The sequence below is a fragment of the Salmo trutta genome, chromosome 13 (assembly GCF_901001165.1).
Source record: "Salmo trutta chromosome 13, fSalTru1.1, whole genome shotgun sequence".
Lineage (NCBI taxonomy): Eukaryota > Metazoa > Chordata > Actinopteri > Salmoniformes > Salmonidae > Salmo > Salmo trutta.
The window spans coordinates 25,611,269-25,631,627 of record NC_042969.1 but is presented as its reverse complement, the minus strand read 5'-3'; the positions used below and the strand labels follow the sequence as shown (position 1 = coordinate 25,631,627).

General features: G+C 43.2%; 1 protein-coding gene across 1 annotated transcript; it reads right to left on the bottom strand.

Annotated features, from left to right (window-relative positions):
• Nucleotides 1-4,493: 4,493 nt before the first annotated feature.
• trappc11 (trafficking protein particle complex subunit 11) lies at nt 4,494-20,293 on the bottom strand. Its single transcript, XM_029771571.1, has 30 exons — nt 20,061-20,293; nt 19,322-19,546; nt 18,934-19,103; nt 18,759-18,829; nt 18,447-18,561; nt 16,643-16,742; nt 16,389-16,462; nt 16,175-16,271; nt 15,934-16,067; nt 15,699-15,846; nt 14,952-15,045; nt 14,604-14,683; nt 13,852-13,930; nt 13,679-13,733; nt 11,920-12,065; nt 11,646-11,707; nt 11,411-11,543; nt 10,992-11,122; nt 10,740-10,895; nt 10,369-10,556; nt 9,874-10,022; nt 8,611-8,732; nt 8,294-8,413; nt 8,117-8,182; nt 7,725-7,881; nt 7,321-7,432; nt 7,085-7,176; nt 6,817-6,950; nt 6,132-6,299; nt 4,494-5,811 (listed from the first exon to the last, which is right to left on the bottom strand). Exons 2-30 carry the CDS (start codon nt 19,526-19,528, stop codon nt 5,767-5,769), a joined length of 3,405 nt encoding a protein of 1,134 aa, XP_029627431.1. The 5' UTR covers nt 19,529-19,546; nt 20,061-20,293; the 3' UTR covers nt 4,494-5,766.
• Between the last annotated feature and the right edge of the window lie 66 nt (nt 20,294-20,359).

Sequence of the window (20,359 nt, the reverse complement as noted above, 5' to 3'; positions counted from 1 at the left end):
ATCAAGTATAAATGTTAGCAAAATGTTTAGACAATTGAATATGTACACACACACGCGACTCACCCATGTAGGCGATGTATGGAGACAGTGTTACCTATTCTGGAAGCCATCGAGGTGGCACCCAAAGCCATATTGCGCACTGTGGGGAAGCGCTCTGTGCCATACAGATAGAGGAATCCAAACGCTCCAGTGACAACCATTTTCCCAATCATCACCAGGGTCAGAGACAGGGCGTGTAGGTCTGACAAGGACAGAAACAAAAGGTACTTCAAAATCACTAGCTAGCTCAACCGTACCATAAGTTATAGTTCTAAGTGATGCGGGCCATCTTTGTCTTTTGAAACATCAATTTCTTTATGATGGGCAAATTTTTCTGCCATCTTAGGAGATACCCATTGCTGCTTTGCCTGCTTTTGGTCAATCCCCTGAGCAAACACCAAATAATTTACTCATCCAAACAAACCTAAAAAGTTTGTGAAACTGGCTAAATACAGGCAGTAGATTGTTTTTAGTTTCTGACAGGATGGACATTAAAATCTCAAAGGCACTTGCCCTTTGGTCACTTGCCTTCAAAGGCAAAAATCCTATCTGACATCTCAGTATGCTTAACGCAAGATGGACATTTTCACTGAAGGCAAAAATCTTGTGACACCTACTGTCTAACACTCAACTGCACTTACCTGACAGTTCTAACAATGTGCTCTTGACTTGCCCAAAGGGTACGTGCCTTTGAGATTTTAATGTCCATCCCAGCAGAACAACAGTGTTTCTGTCTGAAACTAAAAACAATCTATTTCCTGGGTTTAGCCAGTTTGACAAACCTTTCATGTTTCTTTGGACAAGTACTACTCAATCAGTACCAATGTTGGTACGCCAGTTACTCTTCTTGTGGTCAACAATCTCGCAAAGTTGTATAAAATTGACCAATTGGAAACGAGCATAATATAAATACGGAAGACCTGCAACAACAACAATAGGATGCTAGTAGAACCCCTAATAAAAGACTTCCAATAAAGGTCCCCAAACAGTTAAAGTGTCTATGTCGAGGTATTCTATCCATCTCCTCACTGTGTGCCCTGTAGCCCATCCCTGTGGATGGAGCGGTGGGAGGGGTCATACCTTCAGGGCTGTGGATGGAGCGGTGGGAGGGGTTATACCTTCAGGGCTGTGGATGGAGCGGTGGGAGGGGTTATACCTTCAGGGCTGTGGATGGAGCGGTGGGAGGGGTTATACCTTCAGGGCTGTGGATGGAGCGGTGGGAGGGGTTATACCTTCAGGGCTGTGGATGGAGCGGTGGGAGGGGTTATACCTTCAGGGCTGTGGATGGAGCGGTGGGAGCCAGTTTGAGCTGTTCTGTGAAGGGAGTAGTACACAGCGTTGTACGAGATCTTCAGTTTCTTGGGAATTTCTCACATGGAATAGCCTTCATTTGTCATACAAGAATAGACTGACGAGTTTCAGAAGAAAGTTATTTGTTTCTGGCCATTTTGAGCCTGTAATCGAACCCACAAATGCCGATGCTCCAGATGCTCATCCAGTCTAAAGAAGGCCAGTTTTATTGCTTCTATAATCAGCACAACAGTTTTCAGCTTTGCTAACATAATTGCAAAAGGGTTTTCTAATAATCAATTAGCCTTTTAAAATGATAAACTTGGATTAGCTAACACAATGTGCCATTGGAACACAGTGGGCCTCTGTACGCCTGTGTAGATATTCCATTAAAAAAAATATCTGCCTTTTCCAGCTACATACTCATTTACAACATTAACAATGTCTACACTGTATTTCTTTTCAATTTGATGTAATTTTAAAAATGGACAAAAATTGTGGTTTTCTTTAAAAAACAAGGACATTTCTAAATGACCCCAAACCTTTGAATGGTAGTGTATATTAAAAATAAGAATACACACTTTCATAGAAACATAGAAACAGTGTACAAAACAGTAGGAATACCTGTTCTTTCCATGACAGACTGACCAGGTGAATCCAGATGAAAGCTATGATCCCTCACTTCTTATATCCACTTCAATCAGTGTAGATGAAGGGGAGGAGGCTGGTTAAAGAAGGATTTGTAAGCCTTGAGACAATTGAGACACGGATTGTGTATGTGTGTGTCACGGCTCCTCCTCTGCAGTGCAGTGGCGGTTCCTCCTGCAGGCAGAGGAAGGTCGTTAGTGATTGGAGCTGGGGTGATTGGAGCCACCTGGGCTCAGGGTATTTAACCAACTGCTTCACTAACCTCTCGGTCTTCTCCTTGCTTGGCTTGCTCTCTCCCTGCTCCTCCAGGTATGATCCTGTTTTGTTCGTTCCTTTGTTGGTTAATTTAGCTTCCATTCAGTCATGTTTACACACACATATTCACGCATCCATACACCTTACCTACACCTTACATTATGACATTTCCACACCTCATTCCTTTTTCTTTGTTTAGAATTAATAGTTTTGTTTCATAATAAAGAACTTTTTGAATTGGCCTATACCGGTTGTTGATGTCCTCTCATTTTTGCCACAGGCTATGAGCCGGCCTGTGACGTGCCATTCAGATGGTGAATGGGCAAGACAAAAGATTTAAGTGCCTTTGAACGGGGTATGGTAGTATGTGCACCGGTTTCAGTGTGTCAATTTCTGCAACGCTGCTGAGTTTTTCACACAACAGTTTTACGTGTGTATCAAGAATGGCCCACCACCCAAAGGACATCCAGCCAACTTGACACAACTGTGGGAAGCACTGTAGTCAACATCGGCCAGCATCCCTGTGGAACGCATTCGACACATTGTGAAGTCCATGCCCCAACGAATTTAGGCTGTTCTGAGGGCAAAGGGGTGGGGTGCAGCTCAATATTAGGATGGCGTTCTTAATGCATCATGTACTCAGTATAACGCGCTATGTTCCCATGACTTGAATGCAGCAACCTTGAATCATTTGAAGTTGCATTGTACTCCATTCCCTACGAGGAAGAAAATAAGTTACTGCATTATTTGCTTCTGTTTTGTTGTATTACAGCAGGTTGGATATGGCTTGACTCACCAAGGGTAAAAGAAGCACAGTAATTGGCAATCTGTCCCATCCCTACGATAAACTACAAGGCACAGAACATTTCCAGCTGTTGGAGGCAGTCTGCAGTATACTGAAAATGGTCTGGAGTGCCATAGTAGCAAAGAAAATGAACCTCCGACCATACCTGATGAGAAGAGAAAAGTTGCACTTGCTTGCTGTGTAAGCATCATTATAGAATATTGAGACTTGCTGTACACTTGATTTACAGCTCTAGAGATATTGGGGCTGCAATAAAAAAATAAATCCTTTATATAGTTTTCACTTTAGATGTAGGATCTTAATTTGATCACTTTTGTTGCTTAGAATTTTCCTTTACAGCAGGAAATACAAACTTGTAGTGTATTCAAGGTTTAAGAAGGCTTCTAAAGTTAGATATTTCCACCTTAAAATTTCAGACTTGATTTGTTGTAACAAATGTATCAACCCAAAAAATATCCATGAATTATAATTCACATTTCCTGTTGCTGCAGGATTATTTTCCTGCTGTAGCAAATTGGCTCAAATAAAGATCCTAAATCTGTACTTTGAACTAATGTAGTAAACATTCACTAACATCAAACCGTATAATTGAATATGTATCAACATGTCTAAATGGTTCCTCATTTATGCTGCATATTGTGGCATTATGTTTGCTCAGTAGATCCAGTTCGACAAGTCACATGTAGACACTTCTAATGATACCCTAAAAGATCAGACTGAGAACCCACAACTTCGCCTGTATGAGGTCCTGGGTTTGGGCTCCCGAGTGGCACAAGGCACTGCATCTCAGTGCAAGAAGCGTCACTGCAGTCCCTGTTTCGAATCCAGGCTGCATCACATCTGGCCGTGATTGGGAGTCCCATAGGCGGTACACAATTGGCACAGCGTCGTCCGGGGTGGGCCGCCATTGTACATAAGAATTTGTTCTTAACTGACTTGCCTAGTTCAATAAAGATTAAAAAATAAATAATTCCAGACATAAGAAATCCGGATAGCACTCTCAAAAAGAATATTGTTACGGTGAAAGGAGCAATCCATGCATCGTCACACACCAGATTCCACTGTGGAAAGGCACAACGTGGGAATGATAAGGCAGACATTTCCAGAGATAAGGGAAATATGCAAAGCTGTCATCAAGGGTGGCTACTTTTATTATTTTTTTTACATTATTCCATATGTGTTATTTCATAGTTTTGATGTGTTCACTACTTTTCTACAGTGTAGAAATTAGTAAAAATAAAGAAAAATCCTGGAATGAGGTGTCCAAACATTTGACTGGTACTGTATAATTTTTTTTTGCCTAAACTTTGGGGGTCAAATTACATTGTCAACCTGTTGTCGATCCCTGCAATAGAGCAACCCTTCATCTCAAGATATGATACCTGCTTCTACATTACCACTGAGCAAATACTCCAAACATAAGGTGGGAACTTCCAATGGCACACCAATAAATTGGGAGATTGAAGAAAATCTTTTATTTATCCCATGATGAGTCTCATTCCCCATAAATCAGATACCAGGTTTGGGGTGAATTCCATTTCAATTCCAGTCAATTTAGAAACTAAACCAAATTCCAATTCCTCATTGAAAATCATTTAAGAGAATTGGAATTTCAGTATATTTCCTGAATTGACTCCAACTCTGTTAAATACTACTTGAACCACTAGCCATCATCTGCTACCTGACTGTTCCCAGGAAAAGTAGAAAGGATCACCCACAGCAGAGTTGGATTTAACCTGTCTAAATGCTGAAACATCACTGAACTTTGAAATCAAGGGCAGGCCCGATGACATCACATCATTACAGTTGGTTCAAGTTAAAACAAGGCATTTGAGAGGCTGTACAATCTTCACAAAAACCTTTAATACTATGCCGTCTTAGTTATATTGTATTCATTACATTTGAGTCAGTGACATACACACTCATAACTCACCCAAATGCTTTAGTTTGAAGATTAATGAGGAACTGCATCATCGATCAAGTAAAATGTGAGGGCAGTTACTGTGGGTGTGTTAGTAAATTCACTCTGGAGTGCCAGAGTGCGCTCTGTTCGTAAATTCAGAGCGTTTCGCTCTCGGCGCGTTCAGAGTGCACACTGGACGCTCTGCTCTGGCTGAGGAGTAGGGATGAGCCGAGCGTTCTGACCTCACAATGGTAAGCATACAAGCTAACGGGCTGAAGTTGGCTAGCTTGCTAGCTACATCCAGACACAAATGAGAGAACACCTAACTGACTATTTTACTCACCCTAAAAGAGCTGGTTAGGCTTTCGTGTTATCCAGAGTGTTGGTGACTGTAACGGTACTGCTGGCAACAATTTAATTACGCTTTTTGTCTACGTTTACTGACACCGGTCATATTCAGTGCGTTGCGCGTTCAGAAATTCATCAGTTATTCTGCGCTCTGGCACACTCAGACGAGAGTGCTCTGAAATCGGACTAGATAGCCAGAGTGAATTTACAAACGCACCCTGTGTAACAGCTACAGGACATGATAACAAAAGCCTATGGTTTTAGATCGGCAAGCAACAATATTAATCAGTTATGGATCAATCAAGATTATAAAGTAAACTATTGTAGTTAACGCACAAAGCATCCTTTTAAAAGCGTGATTTACAGGAGGTCAAAAGGTGAATGCATCTGTGGTACATTTTCCAGTTGAGCCCAATAGGTGAGAGATGTGTTTCAGGTAAACTAGTATTCACTCAGGGGTGGGGTCTTGTTATGGATCTCAAGCCGCTGCAATGGAGGCATCGTCTGCTTGTCGGCCCTGGGGCTGAAATATATTTAAAAAAATAAGTATTAGGATAATTTACTGATTTTGCACTACACAGTCTACTCAAACAGAATTATATGAACACTTCACTGGTTGATGGAAGGTGAATTTCGAGTTTAAGTTGGTTAATTTTGCAACTGTATTCTATGTAAATATGTTTCAATATTACTGTCAGTTAACAGCGCTGCAGCTAACACTGAGATGGATCTACAGAATATGCCATGTGGTTAGGAAGAGCTTAGTGGCTGCTAACATAGAATTAGAATGAATAGAGAAGAAGTCCCTTCATTCTATTTCTTTGGGTTCTAAGCTAAGTGTACCTTGACAAAGATGCGTGAGGGGAGGAAGCGTCGAAGCAGCTGTCCGGACACGGCAGGGAAGCGCAGCAGGCCGATGTTGAGCTGGGGAAGGTTCTGGTACCCTGCCATCAGAGGGTAGAAGTTATACAACATCTCCTGCTCCGCTCCAGGCAGGATCCTCAGACGCACCTGGGGAAACACCGTGACATTAAGGGCATGTAGAGCAAGAGACTGGAGACCGTATGGGTCCTCAAATGGTATGGTCTATTCTAGTCTAATTCTGAATGAAAACCATCAGTTCTCTACTATATGTGTTGTTAGGCAGCAGTTTAAATTGGAATACAAATAATGGTGGAAACTCCAGCCTCAAAACTGACCAGTGTCAAGTCGAACTCTGTCACTCAGTTAAGTTGTACCCTGGGCTTGCATGTTGAACTGACAACAACAAGGAGTGTAGTAGAGAGAGTTGTCTGCTTGTAACTATTGCACTGTCCTGTACTCAATTTGTCTGAAGCTGTATGGAATCTCACAATAATACACAACATTGTATCAGGCTCATAGTGGACTCGTCGCTGAGTTGCACAGAAATAGAAACACCAAATCACAGTTGCAGTTAAAGCCAGTGAGTAATATGTTTGTGCTACTTTACAGTTGGTTTGATGTGTTTACCAAGGGGGAGGTGGGGGGGCATGGAGCAGAGACCTACCTGCTTGAGGCCAGAGAACATGAAGGCATCACTGGGTTCCACAGACATCTCCACGTCCTGGACCAGCCCCGTCCGGTTCTGGATGTGGTACCTCACTGGCATAGACTCCCGCACCCTTCCAAATGACGGCAGCTCTGTAACCACCAAACACAGGGAACCATTGTTATCTACATCTGAATGGGCCAGAAAAACTGGAAAACAGACATATTCATTATTTTTAGACTCAACTGTGAAAATAATACATCATTCAGATCAAGACATGCTGTACCTGCATGAACATATAGAGGAATGGTCTCCACCATAACATGGGAAAGGGTGACAACAGTCGTCACAACAGGTGCATCTGCACACCAAGATTTCCTGAAAAAGCAATACAAATGCAATGAGTTAAAGTTTCAGGAAAAGAAAATGTCTTGACTTGTGAATTTCCCATTGTGCTTGACAGGAAGAGAAATGCCAGAGTAGAGAAGAGGAGAATGGCCGGGTGGAGTCAAGCAGACACACCTCTTCCAGGAGATGAGGTACTGTCCAGACGCCACGCTGCTCGTCCCGTTGAGCACAGGGGGACACTGAAGGCTGAAACACTCGCTGGCACATTCCCCTGTCTGCAGCACCACTGGTGGAAAACAACAACCAAACCTGAAGGTTAGGCTACAAGGAACTCGGAGGTGTGTTTCTATGCTACAAACTACTAATACACTGTGAAACTACAACGACTGGGGTCATTAGAATATATGGTCTTAGATGGGAGATGTTGAGGCTTCCCCTGCAGAGCTATGTCAGAGGGAGCTTTAGTGTGCATCCCAAATTCCCTATATAGTGCACTACTTTTGACCGGGGCCCATAGGACACTTTAGAGGGAATAGAGTGCCAACTGGGACGCGACCATAGAGGCGGTGGTGTCATACCCTGCTCCACCTGGGACTGGGGCTGGTCCATGGCAGCCATGGTGGGGGCCAGCTGCAGCTGGCTGGTCACCAGGTGGAGAGGCCAGGGGGACGCACTCAGGATGTCCGTCATCAGCAGAAAGGGGATGTCCACATACACTCTATCCAGGTGCTCAAACTGAAACACAACATGATCCATTATCACTGAAGTCGCTGCACTAACAAGCTTTGACTTACCAACATTGAACAAAAAAACTGCACTCAAAACTGCATTCAACACCACATTAAAACTGCGCCCAAAACACCATTAAAACAGCACTCAAAACTGCACTCAAAACCACATTAAAACTGCACTCAAAACCACATTTCCACAACAATGCCAACAACATCAATAGAGGGAAAAGAAGTTAAACCTTTGTGGACAGAAACTTCACAGCAACTTCAAATGGAACAACGGTTTCTATGGTAACGGTTTCATCCTACAAAAAAGAAAGCTATGGTCAACAAACAGTTAATTTCATACATATTTATGGACACAAGTCACAAATACTGAAACTACCAATGAGTGAGGTTTCAGTGCACAAACTCACTTTGTGACACCTGCAGGTGATGTCTTTGCCCTCCACCTTGGTGCTCAAGGCATAGGCAACATGGAACAGGAAGATTCTGGCTCCAGGGGTGACACAGCGAACATACAGACACTTCTCAACCTGTTCAATAGAGAACGATTAGTACAAACAACACACTGCTGATGTCCCTCAAGAGATCTCAGTAAAACAAGAGGGGCTGGTTTCCCAGACACAGATGAAGCCTAGTCCTGGCTTAAAAATATATTTGAATGGAGATTCTCCATTTTTCATGATGGACAGTGAGGTTGTGCAGGCCTGAGGGTGGGTGGGGGATGTACCTTTTCTCCCGGCTGGAGGTCTCCAATGGCAATGTCTGGAAGCAGTGCAGGATGGGATTCGTCACACATCTCCAAACCGTTCAGGGTCACATGGGTGGACTGTGTGAGGTTTGCATCCTGACCTTAACAAGGTGGTGGGACAAATATCAATGCTTGTGATACCTAACCAATGTATGTCAGTGTTTTCCCAATGCTGTAAGATCCATAGAAATAGAATTCCTTGAACTGAGATTTCCCATTTAAGTCCCATTCTGAGAATTCTGTTTCCATGGTTCTATCCTGTGTCAAGCAGTTTCTGGTTCTAGTTGTGGACTACAGGAAAAAGAGGACCGAGCACGCCACCATTCTCATCGACGGGGCTGCAGTGGAGCAGGTTGAGAGCTTCAAGTTCCTTGGTGTCCACATCACCAACAAACTAACATGGTCCAAACACACCAAGACAGACGTGAAGAGGGCACGACAAAGCTTATTCCCCCTCAGGAGACTGAAAAGATTTAGCATGGGTCCTCAGATCCTCAAAAGATTCTACAACTGCACCATCGAGAGCATCCTGACTGGTTGCATCACTGCCTGGTATGGCAACTGCTCGGCCTCCGACCGCAAGGCACTACAGAGGGTAGTGCGAACGGCCCATTACATCCCTGGGGCCAAGCTTCCTGCCATCCAGGACCTCTATACCAGGTGGTGTCAGAGGAAGGCCTTAAAAATTGTCAAAGACTCCAGCCACCCTAGTCATAGACTGTTCTCTCTGCTACCGCACGGCAAGCAGTACCGGAGCGCCAAGTCTAGGTCCAAAAGGTTTCTAAACAGCTTCTACCCCCAAGCCATAAGACTCCTGAACATCTAGTCAAATGACTACCCAAACTATTTGCATTGCCCCCCACCCCCTCTTTACACCACTGCTACTCCCAGTTGTCATCTATCCATAGTCACTTTAATAACTCTACCTACATGTACATACTACCTCAAATAACCGGTGCCCCCGCACATTGACTCTGTATCAGTACCCCCCTGTAAATAGTCTCCCTATTGTTATTTCACTGCTGCTCTTTAATTACTTGTTACTTTTATCTCTTATTCTTATCTGTATTTTTTTGAAACTGCATTGTTGGTTAGGGGCTCGTAAGTAAGCATTTCACTGTTGTATTCGGTGCATGTGACTAATAAAATTTGATTTGATTTGATCCTGTGCTGTGTCAAGCAGTTTCTGGTGCTGGTTCTTTCCTGTGCTGTGTCAAGCAGTTTTGGTATAATGCCGCCTACCTGGTTTGAGTCCGGCAGTGAGTTTGACGTCTTTGGTCACTGTCTCCTCGTTGGACTGGATGGAGACAGTGATGCGGTACATCTCGTTGTTCAGAGCAGGGGGCTCGTGACTCAGCTGAACGGAGATCTTGGGAATGCGGGAGATTATCCTGAAGAACAAAACACATTGTCAGATTAGGATGATGCACCGTCTGTTACCAACTCAACTATGTTTTGAACTTGTTTGTATGAAAAAACTGAGGGTGACATTTTCCTCTATGCTGTGAGCTAATTACCTTGGTTTTAACTGGTTAGTTTAACCAGAGATTTAGTAAACAATGCGATACACACAATGGCAAGGTACAGTATCACAGCTCCCGTTACTCAGAATGTTGCAGTGCGTTATGGAAAACGTCTCTCTACCTTGGTGTGCAGACAGTGAAGCATTTCATTCTTGGATCTTGTAAATCAGTGACGTGACATAGTGTGATTAAACTGAACACTATGGAGACTCACATGGTGCTGGCCTGGATAGACACGGTGTCCCATTCCACATGCTGCTCTGGGACACGCCCCCTGCTCTTAAAGGACCTGGCAGCCAGCAGAGCTTCGTGGGACGAGGCAGCGTCTCCTCCCCCGCCTCGCCAGTTGAGGAAGACGCAGCGGCCGTTATCACTGCCCAGCATCAGGTCCACCGCTGTGATCTAACACACACACAGAAAGTTCAACTCACAAAGCTAAACAACACAGTGTACAAACATCCATAAGATAGATCACAGGTAAAAAGGTGATGCTCCTCATCTCTCTTGGTTATGTTAAATCTGTGTGTCTGCCATGCCAGTACAGCACAGTTTAGGACACCCTGAGTGACACACTTTTCCCCTTACCTCTATCTTCTTCCCCACATCCTCAGTTTTAGCCACAAACTTGAAGCTGTATATGCGTGTCTTGCCAGGGACCAGGCACATGTTCTCTTGACTGGAGGCCTCTAGGATTTCCTGAGACTTACACGGCTCCTCTACCACACACAACTGGTTATACTCCTGAAGGAGGACAGAGAGCCACCAGAGAGTCAACAGAGAGTGGTTGTACCTGTATGGATTGTGGTGGGGTAGTAGAGTTATGTAGTGGGTCAGTACCTGGTTGCTGAGGCTGACACACAGTTTAGAGAAGCGGACAGGGTGAGGACAGTCAGCCCTCAGGTAGACATGCAGCTGGACCGGGTCATCCACGTGGAAACTAGGGGACAGGAACTTGGCCTTGCACTGGACTGGAAAGACAAATGTGTGGTATATGTTAGGTAGCTGTTCACAGAATCTATCTTGTATCGTGGCTCAGTTGGTAGAGCATGGTGTTTGCAACGGCAGGGTTGTGGGTTCGATTCCCACGGGGGACCAGTACGGGGAAAAAAGGAAAAAAAAGGAATGAAGTGTATGCATTCACTACTGTAAGTCGCTCTGGATAAGAGCGTCTGCTAAATGACTAAAATGTCAAATTGTTTAAGATCTTGATGCATAATTGTATGATCTCGGTAGGTATACTGTAGAAGTGTACAAACCAAAGGGCACGTAGTCCTGCACCTCGATGGTGAACTCGTTGCTGCCAGCCAGAGACATGCGGTCGCTCCATAGGGCCTGGGCAGCCTTGGCTGAGGCCTGGTCGCAATCTGGCTCTGCCTCGGGGACCTCGTTCTATGAATACAGACACAGGCTCAGCGTTAACATCCACAGAACAGGGGCTACACAGTCACATGAACATGGGGTGATGTGACGGGTGCCATTTCTTCAACTCACCATCAGGACCTTGATGAGATTCTTCTCAATCCTGGATTTCTGCTCCTCCCGTAGAGTAGAAGCTGGAGAAATAGACAAAAGGGAACTTAAGGAAAAATGTAAATGACGATGGACTTCTGCTGCTCTTGATAAGGTGATGGCCAGGCTCTAAACAAAATGAACGTTGAAAATAGGCAACATATTAACCTGACTAAGTAGCCCAGAGAAGCAGAAAATGTAATCTGGGGAGAGCTGGGTGCAGCTGAAGAGTGTCCTGTACTATACCACCCTGTACCTCGTCCGACCAACTCCATGGAGTAGGTGATGTAGTCCTTGACGTGGGCCATCAGGTAGGAGCACCGTAGCGCTGTGCTGAGGATGGAGGTGAGCAGGCTCCACCAGCGCTCTGTACGGTAGTCACACATCACATAGTCCAGCAGTCTGCATATAGACACACAGACCAACATAGGTAGGTAAGTTTCACAATGATTCTCTTATCCAAAACTTTGAATTATTCAATCTAATCACATTTATAATATTTCAGCTTTGACTGCCAAAATAATAGCGAGTTACGGCGTAATTACTGGAATGCATGGCAAACACCGGCTAAAATAAATTGTCAGCAACCATGACAAGGCAAATGATTTTCTTTCAGGATTATGACATATTACAATGGAAATAAAATGACTTGACTAGAAATGTAGCCCATGTCAATTACGCTGATTTAAGTTAACACGTTCAATTCAAAACAATGTCTGAATGTCTACATAGAGGCTACTAATCTGCCAAAAGAAACTTTTAATGAATAACCACACTGCAAATGAAAGTGATATGGATGGCAACAACATGTGAAAGACAATTTAAATATCATTATAAAACAAAGACCATGCATCTGTTTTTTCGGAAAAAATAACAACTTGCAAACATTACGAAGTAAGTCTACTCTCCCGACCACATTTATTTTCAATACGCCACAGTACAATACGCCACAGTACAATACGCCACAGTACAATACGCCACAGTACAATACGCCACAGTACAATACGCCACAGTACAATACGCCACAGTACAATACGCCACAGTACAATACGCCACAGTAGCTTTACTGGCCTCATTACTGTAGTCCTGTAGGAACATATAAAGGTTCACTATTCAGTGTCATCACACTGTTCTACAAATAAAGAAATAATCTCTGCCATCCACACAACATAGGAAATGTTACTCTTCACTACCAGCTTAACCATGAACAAGCTCATCACAATGACGTAGAGACAAAACTGTATGCTATTTGTCTGTTGTTTTGTTTTTTAAAGCTATTAAAATATCTTATTTTAACAATTATAATATAATTTGTGCAACTTGAAAATAGCTTTATTAGAATAAAATATAATTTGATTAAAAAAAACACAATTATAATTTAGTTTCAAATGTGTAGCCTACAGTTCAGGAATACATCCTTCCCCCTCTTGATAAGAAATGGCCATAGGCTATATTTTTAAGACAAGTAAAAACATTAATGGATACATAAATTTGAAGCGAAAAATGTATCCTACACCATGATTTTTTCCCATTCATAAAATGTGTAGGGTAAGCTACCTTGCCATAGTAGATTTGCCATGGTAAACAAGGAAATTAAATGCTTTATATCAGCTGTACAGAATGATTGTCAAATAGACTAATTGCCCTTAGTCTCCTCAAACTGCAGGATTCAATAGTTCCGATGATAATACCCAAAAGAGGGAGAAATATTCTTGACAACTGTTGGATGCAAACAGGACTAAGAGTAAACCTCGACATCCACTTAGGGAGAGGTAAATCGTTGGCCGATTTGGTTGCAATTGAGATCAGCTGTGCAAGTGATTTTAGCGCCTATTTATGGTATAACAGGAGATCCGTTGCTGATAATCTAGTCGCCATCAATGGTTGCAATTGGTCCAGTAATTTTCTGGAAGTCAGTCTTGCGCCCAATGACAGTGGGGATTTGTTATTATACTCTAATTGACTTAGTAACACATTTTACTTTTGTCCCACTGTGTCTGCTGAGTCAGGCTTACTTCAGTGCTTTGGTGTAGTCCTTGGCATGGTTGTACTCCTCTCCCATCTGCACCACTGGAGACAGACAGACAATCAACTTTGACAAGTACATGTAGACGCACACAAAAGTGATGCTTATGGTAACAATATGCTCCAAATGCACTGTTCCCCTTCAGCCCAGGGCAAAACTCACTCAGATGGCTCTTCATCCGAGGACACTTGTATTTCTTGAACTGAGCCACAGCGTTGCTGAGCAGAGCAATGATTAGCTCCTGTAATACAGCAAACAGAACAATCGGAGACTCTCTCACACACTTTTGGCATAATAAACCAAGTTAAGTGTTTTGCTTGGCTTAATAATCCTATTAGAATTGTCTCCTTTTTCAACCATGCCATACGAGTTGAAGAAAACTCCGGTGCAGTTCTCATGGTATTCTTACTAAAAGTAAATCATATATTACCAGATCCTGCTCTACATCACAAGTGAAGGATGCCACAAGACTGAACCTTCTGTATGCTGAGTAGAAACTTTGGCCGTTCAAATGAACGTCCACTGAACAACAGACCTGGCAATATGGTAACGCTGTTAATAAATATTCAATCCTCACTGGTCATGGAGCAAATCGTTCATTTCAGTTCGTAATGTTGCAGTATCATCCAAATCCAGAATTCACTTTATCTGCTTAGTGGTTTTATTCACTGTCATACACCATAAAACTGAATCTCCTTTGACCTGAGAACCTGGCATGGCCTTCTTCCACAAACGTCAGTGTATTTACCATGAGGGTGAGAGCTTGCTATCCATTAACCTACTATAGGTCTACACTCATGGACTGCCCAACCCTGTGTAGCAATGTAGCCTTCATGCACTGAAAGAGGCTACAGAGTTAGCAGAACATGAGAATGTCTGTGTCGTGCTGAATGAGTGAGTGAATGTGGACTAACGGAGTGGGGAACATCCTTCTCCTTCATTTGCAGTGCCAGGATCCCTCCTTTCTCCTTCTCCATGTGTGGGGGATCGATACCTGCAAATACAAAATAAGACATATTTCAATCAATATTTAAAAACCGAGAGACTGATCAGGAAAGCATTCTTGGTTTCAACACCTGTATTTTTCTTAAAACTGCATTGTTGGTTAAGGGCTTGTAAGTAAGCATTTCCCTGTAAGGTCTACACCTGTTGTATTTGGCGCATGTGACAAATAACATTTGATTTGATCTGTACACACAAGTCTAAACACATAAAAGCTACTTTTAATGCTGAAAGAGCAGTGTTGAGATGGGCATACTCACTCTGGTGGCCCTGTCTCCAGGCTCTCTGCCCATAGAAGTCCAGAGCTCCGCTAGGCGTCTCCAGGTGGTCTGGGGTGGGGTAGCTCACACTGGCCTGCGAAAGGGAAATACAATGACGGTCCGTCAACATGTGATAACTGTCATGGGTGGGGATGCCATGAGGGGGCATAGAGGCCTTCTGACACGACTGTTGTGCTGTGTGTAAACTAGAATGATTGCACTGCATGAAGAATCTACGATGCAGACATCAACAAAAATATTAGACCATATCAATGCCATACATTACACATTATATACTCATATGTTGAGATTCCATCTGAGATCTCCCCCAGTGTTTAACCCAAAAGGCTCAGACTTTTCTGTTTCCATCTACATGGGCCAGCACCCGTGTCTCACTGGGCCATATGGCTGCAGAGGACCTGCTCTCACTTGGGGACAAAGCCAGGCCACTGGTACTTTCCTCTGTCATTTACATAACAACAGCTAACTGAACTCTAACACCTTCTCACAAAACTGCTGTCTTGATGATGCAGAGGTTCTGCTCACCCTAAGTCTTTCATGTCACACTCCTGATGGACGCACAATTACATTAAAGCTGACATTAACATATAACCCTTGAGGCACACCGGTGTGAAGTAAGTCTCAGTTGGAAGTGCAGCAATAGTGGCTCTATATACATTTTTACCCTCTCAAGCTTCTGCAGTCTTGTGAAAGACAGCTGTCTGAGTCACACATGCATTGCTGTACCTCATGGGCACACAGGTGAGTTGCTTGCTGCTTGCGTTCCTGGGCGTAGTAGGCAGCCTGCTGGTAGTAGAATCCAGGGTTCTGAGTCTGGATGGCCGTCAGACCCAGCTTGATCGCCTCATCAAACAGGTCCCCAAAAGACTGGAACCTTGGAGTGAGGAAATGGGTGGAGATGGGTTATTATCAAGGATGGCATCAGGGAAGAATGGTAGGGAAATGGGTATTGACTTCTTACTGTTTGGACATCCATGCTGTGTGCTCAAATGCCAGCTCTGCGCTACCAATCTTCTTCTTGCACAGATCAATATGCTTCCTGAACTGAGCAATGGCATCCAAAGGTGTGTTGTGTTGGAAGCATAGTCGACAGATCTGAAAAGAGGTTTTCTGTTACACATGTAACTCAACAGGGTATACAGCACAGTCTATATGTTGGGAGCGCAATGTCTGCATTCCAGTTCATTATGATCCAAAAGCACCTTGTAGTTAATGAATCCAGCCATGGTCTTTATCTCCAGCATGTTGGTCTCATGGGTTCTCAGCTCATGTACAAGGCTGTAGGCAGTCCTGTAGTACCTGCATCAGAAACAGTAGTAATGACGTGTCAGACAGATAGACAGCACTAGAGAGATGCATTAGAAGACCGATCATATACACACACGACACAAGCCAGTAGAGCTGGGTTGAACTTACTTTAGGGAATTCTGTGTGTCTTGCTTGAGCTCACTGAAGAATGCAATCTTAAACTGGTGTCTCACAAACAGCAACTGCAACAACAACATGCACCGGTTGATGACGTTGCAGTGATATAACCAGCATTAGCTTAGCTGCAAATTAAGTCATTCAAATAAAAATGACACAGAGAGACTTGGAGGAGTCATTGATTAACATAGTGGTGGTGGAGGTCATAGGGAACCAGGAAAACATACACATTATTTCTGTCTCACCTGATGCGTTGTTTTGTTGAGGAACTCTTTGTGGGATTTGACCCTCCTAATCTCTGTGTAATAGTAGGTCTGTGCATGCTCATAGAACGCATTTTCCAGCCTGAAAATAAGTACATAACACATACTAGGGAGGCTTCGTGATAAGGGTAATATACAGTACCAGTCAAATGTTTCGACACACCTACTCATTCAAGGGTTTTTCTTTATTTTTACTATTTTCTACATTGTAGAATAATAGTGAAGACATCAAAACTATGAAATAACACATATGGAATCATGTAGTAACCAACATTTTTTTAAACAAATCAAAATATATTTTAGATTTGAGATTCTTCGAAGTAGCCACCCTTTGCCTTGATGACAGCTTTGCACACTCTTGGCATTCTCTCAACCAGCTTCATGAGGTAGTCACCTAGAATCCATTTAAATTAACAGGTGTGCCTTGTTAAAAGTACATTTGTGGAATTTCTTTCCTTCTTAATGCGTTTGAGCCAATCAGTTGTGTTGTGACAAGGTAGGGTTGGTATACAGTCCTATTTGGTAAAAGACCAAGTCCATATTATGGCAAGAACAGCTCAAATAAGCAGAGAAATGACAATCCATCATTACTTCAAGACATGAAGGTCAGTCAATGCGGAAAATTTCAAGAACTTTTAAAGTTTCTTCAAGTGCAGTCACAAAAACCATCAAGCGCTATGGTGAAACTGGCTCTCATGAGGACCGCCAGAGGAAAGAAAGACCCAGAGTTACCTCTGCTGCAGATGATAAGTTCATTAGAGTTAACTTCACCTCAGATTGCAGCCCAAATAAATGCTTCACAGAGTTCAAGTAACAGACATCTCAACATCAACTATTCAGAGGAGACCGCATGAATCAGGCCTTCATGGTCAAATTGCTGCAAAGAAACCACTACTAAAGGACACCAATAATAAGAAGCGACTCGCTTGGGCCAAGAAACACAAACAATGGACATTAGACTGGTGGAAATCTGTCCTTTGGTCTGATGAGTCCAAATTTGAGATTTCTGGTTATAACCGCAGTGTCTTTGTGAGACGCAGAGTAGGTCAATGGATGATCTCCGCATGTGTGGTTCCCACTGTGAAGCATGGAGGAGGAGGTGTGATGGTGCTTTTCTGGTGACACTGTCTGTGATTTATTTAGAATTCAAGGCACACTTAACCAGCATGGCTACCACAGTGTTCTGCAGCGATACGCGATCCCATCTGGTTTGCGCTTAGTGGGACTATCATTTGTCTTTCAACAGGACAATGACCCAACACACCTCCGGGCTGTGTAACAGCTATTTGACCAAGAAGGAGAGCAATGGATTGCTGCATCAGATGACCTTGCCTCAACAATCACCCAACCTTAACCCAATTGAGATGGTTTGGGATGAGTTGGACCGCAGAGTGAAGGAAAAGCGGCCAACAAGTGCTCAGCATATGTGGGAACTCCTTCAAGACTGTTGGAAAAGCATTCCAGGTGAAGCTGGTTGAGAGAATGCCAATAGAATGCAAAGCTGTCATCAAGGCAAAGGGTGGCTACTTTTATTTTATTTGTTTAACACTTTTTTGGTTACTACTTGATTCCATATGTGTTATTTCATAGTTTTTATGTCTTCACTATTATTCTACAATGTAGAAAATAGTAAAAATAAAGAAAAACCTTTGAATGAGTAGTTTCCAAACTGGTACTGTACATGTCATGTAAATATATTAAGAGATGATGGTGTCAACATGGCTATCGGTAATTTGGCTCAGGGCCTTTGATCTGATCCCGGGTCCCACCAAGAGGAATTACTTACCTGATGATGTAGCCAACCAGGTGATCAGTGTGAGGGAGGACGAATAGAGACTTCCCAGACAGGTCACAGGCATTGCACAGGGAAGCAGCCCTCTCTGAAGCTACCAGGTCCTCACCTAGACACAGACAGCAGTAGCACAAATTCAGTCAGAGTCCAAGTATGCAGCCTAAACATACATTGCATGACACAATACAATCTCTACAGTACTGACATGGTTGTCAGTCCTACAGATGTAATATTGTAGCTATGTTGATCATAAAACCTAACACTACAATCAACATCTATGATCTGTATAAATGTAGATGCAATTACCTGGAGGAAGAGGGGTTTTCTTCTGAATTAAAACAACTGCAACCTTGGTGTTTCTTCCTTGAAGGCTTGTTCTGTGAATGACATGACATATTCATGATATACATTGCTTCAACTCAACAAACCACCACTATAGATCTTCATCTACAACAGGTGAAGAGGAGTAGTACTACAGTACCTGACTATCTCTACTTTAGTGGCACACTCGGACTGCTTCTCCTTCCAAACTGCATCATCCCAGTCCAGCTCATAGAACAGCACTAGCAAGGCAGGCACCAGGTTCAGGTGCTTGTTCATCCAGCCTGTCTTCAAGATCCCTTTGGGGATGTACCACTCATAGGAGGTTCTCTGAGAAAACAACAACAGGGTCGTATTCACTTGTAGGCATGAAACTGAAGAATACAGGTTGAAATGGGAAGGTAGCCTCGTCTACTATCTGATCGCTTGTTTACGTTTTCCATTGCACACCGTTTTGCTACCGTTGTGCTTTAGTGTATACGACGCCCCAAATGTTTGCGTTTGGGAAGAAATTATGTAAGTGGGTAACCTCATCAAGCAGCACTTACTTTGGTCCTACACTTTGGGTATTCATGGTCTCCTGGAAGGACCTTGAATGAGATGGGGACCCTGTCGGCCCTCCTGTTGGCACAGAAGGCATCCCAGATTGCCCTATGGATGGCGTTATAAGTTACATCCAGCCCAGTCAGGGCCACAAAGGCCATGGGTCGGCAGCACAGCTCCGGGGGCAGATCCCATTGGGTCGGACTCATCATGATTGATGCCGCTGCAATCTGAACATGGAGCAGACAACACAGACTGCTTACAACTATAGATAGCTATGTACGTCTGCAATGACAGGTGCACAACATATGTTCGTATGATGAAAAATATATATATATATTTTTTTTTACTTCAACAAGACATTGTACAACTGGCATGAACAAGCAAAATTGCGAGTACATTCTGAAAAGAATACTAAAACAGTAAAAACACAATAAACAAACAACATGTGAGTCAAACAACAAGTCACAAGTATTGACAGTTACAGCTGATGACAGCCCTACAAATACAATCACACAGTTATGATTCAGCTTACAATGGCCGTACTATTAGCTAGCTAGGCACAACCACAATCACCAGAGTCAATTCAGAAAGAAAGAGGCAATAACATTGGATTGAATTGGCTCGTGGAAATAGCTGGCTACATTCACGTTGACACATTCATGTTATGATCAATTGTCGACGTGCACACAGTGACAGAAATGGTAGCTTGTAGTAAAGGCGATTAGCAAACTAGCTACTTACCAAGCCAGCTAATGCTAGCTAAGCAACTCGGGTAAGCTAACTGGCTGAGTGTTGCAGACCGACTGAAAAATAAAAAAGTGCTTAGCTACATAAGTAACATTTCCCACTATATGTCGAATTCAGAATGTATACGAGTCAGCAAACAGTAACGTTAGCAAAGCCAACTAGTTAGCTAGTGACAAACAGCTTCCTGTCTCCTGATGCCTTCTGTTGACATGTAACGTTAGCTAGCAAGTGAACACAAACCCAGGCAGAATATTGAGTACTACCGCCACCTGCTGGACAATCAACAAGAGTTC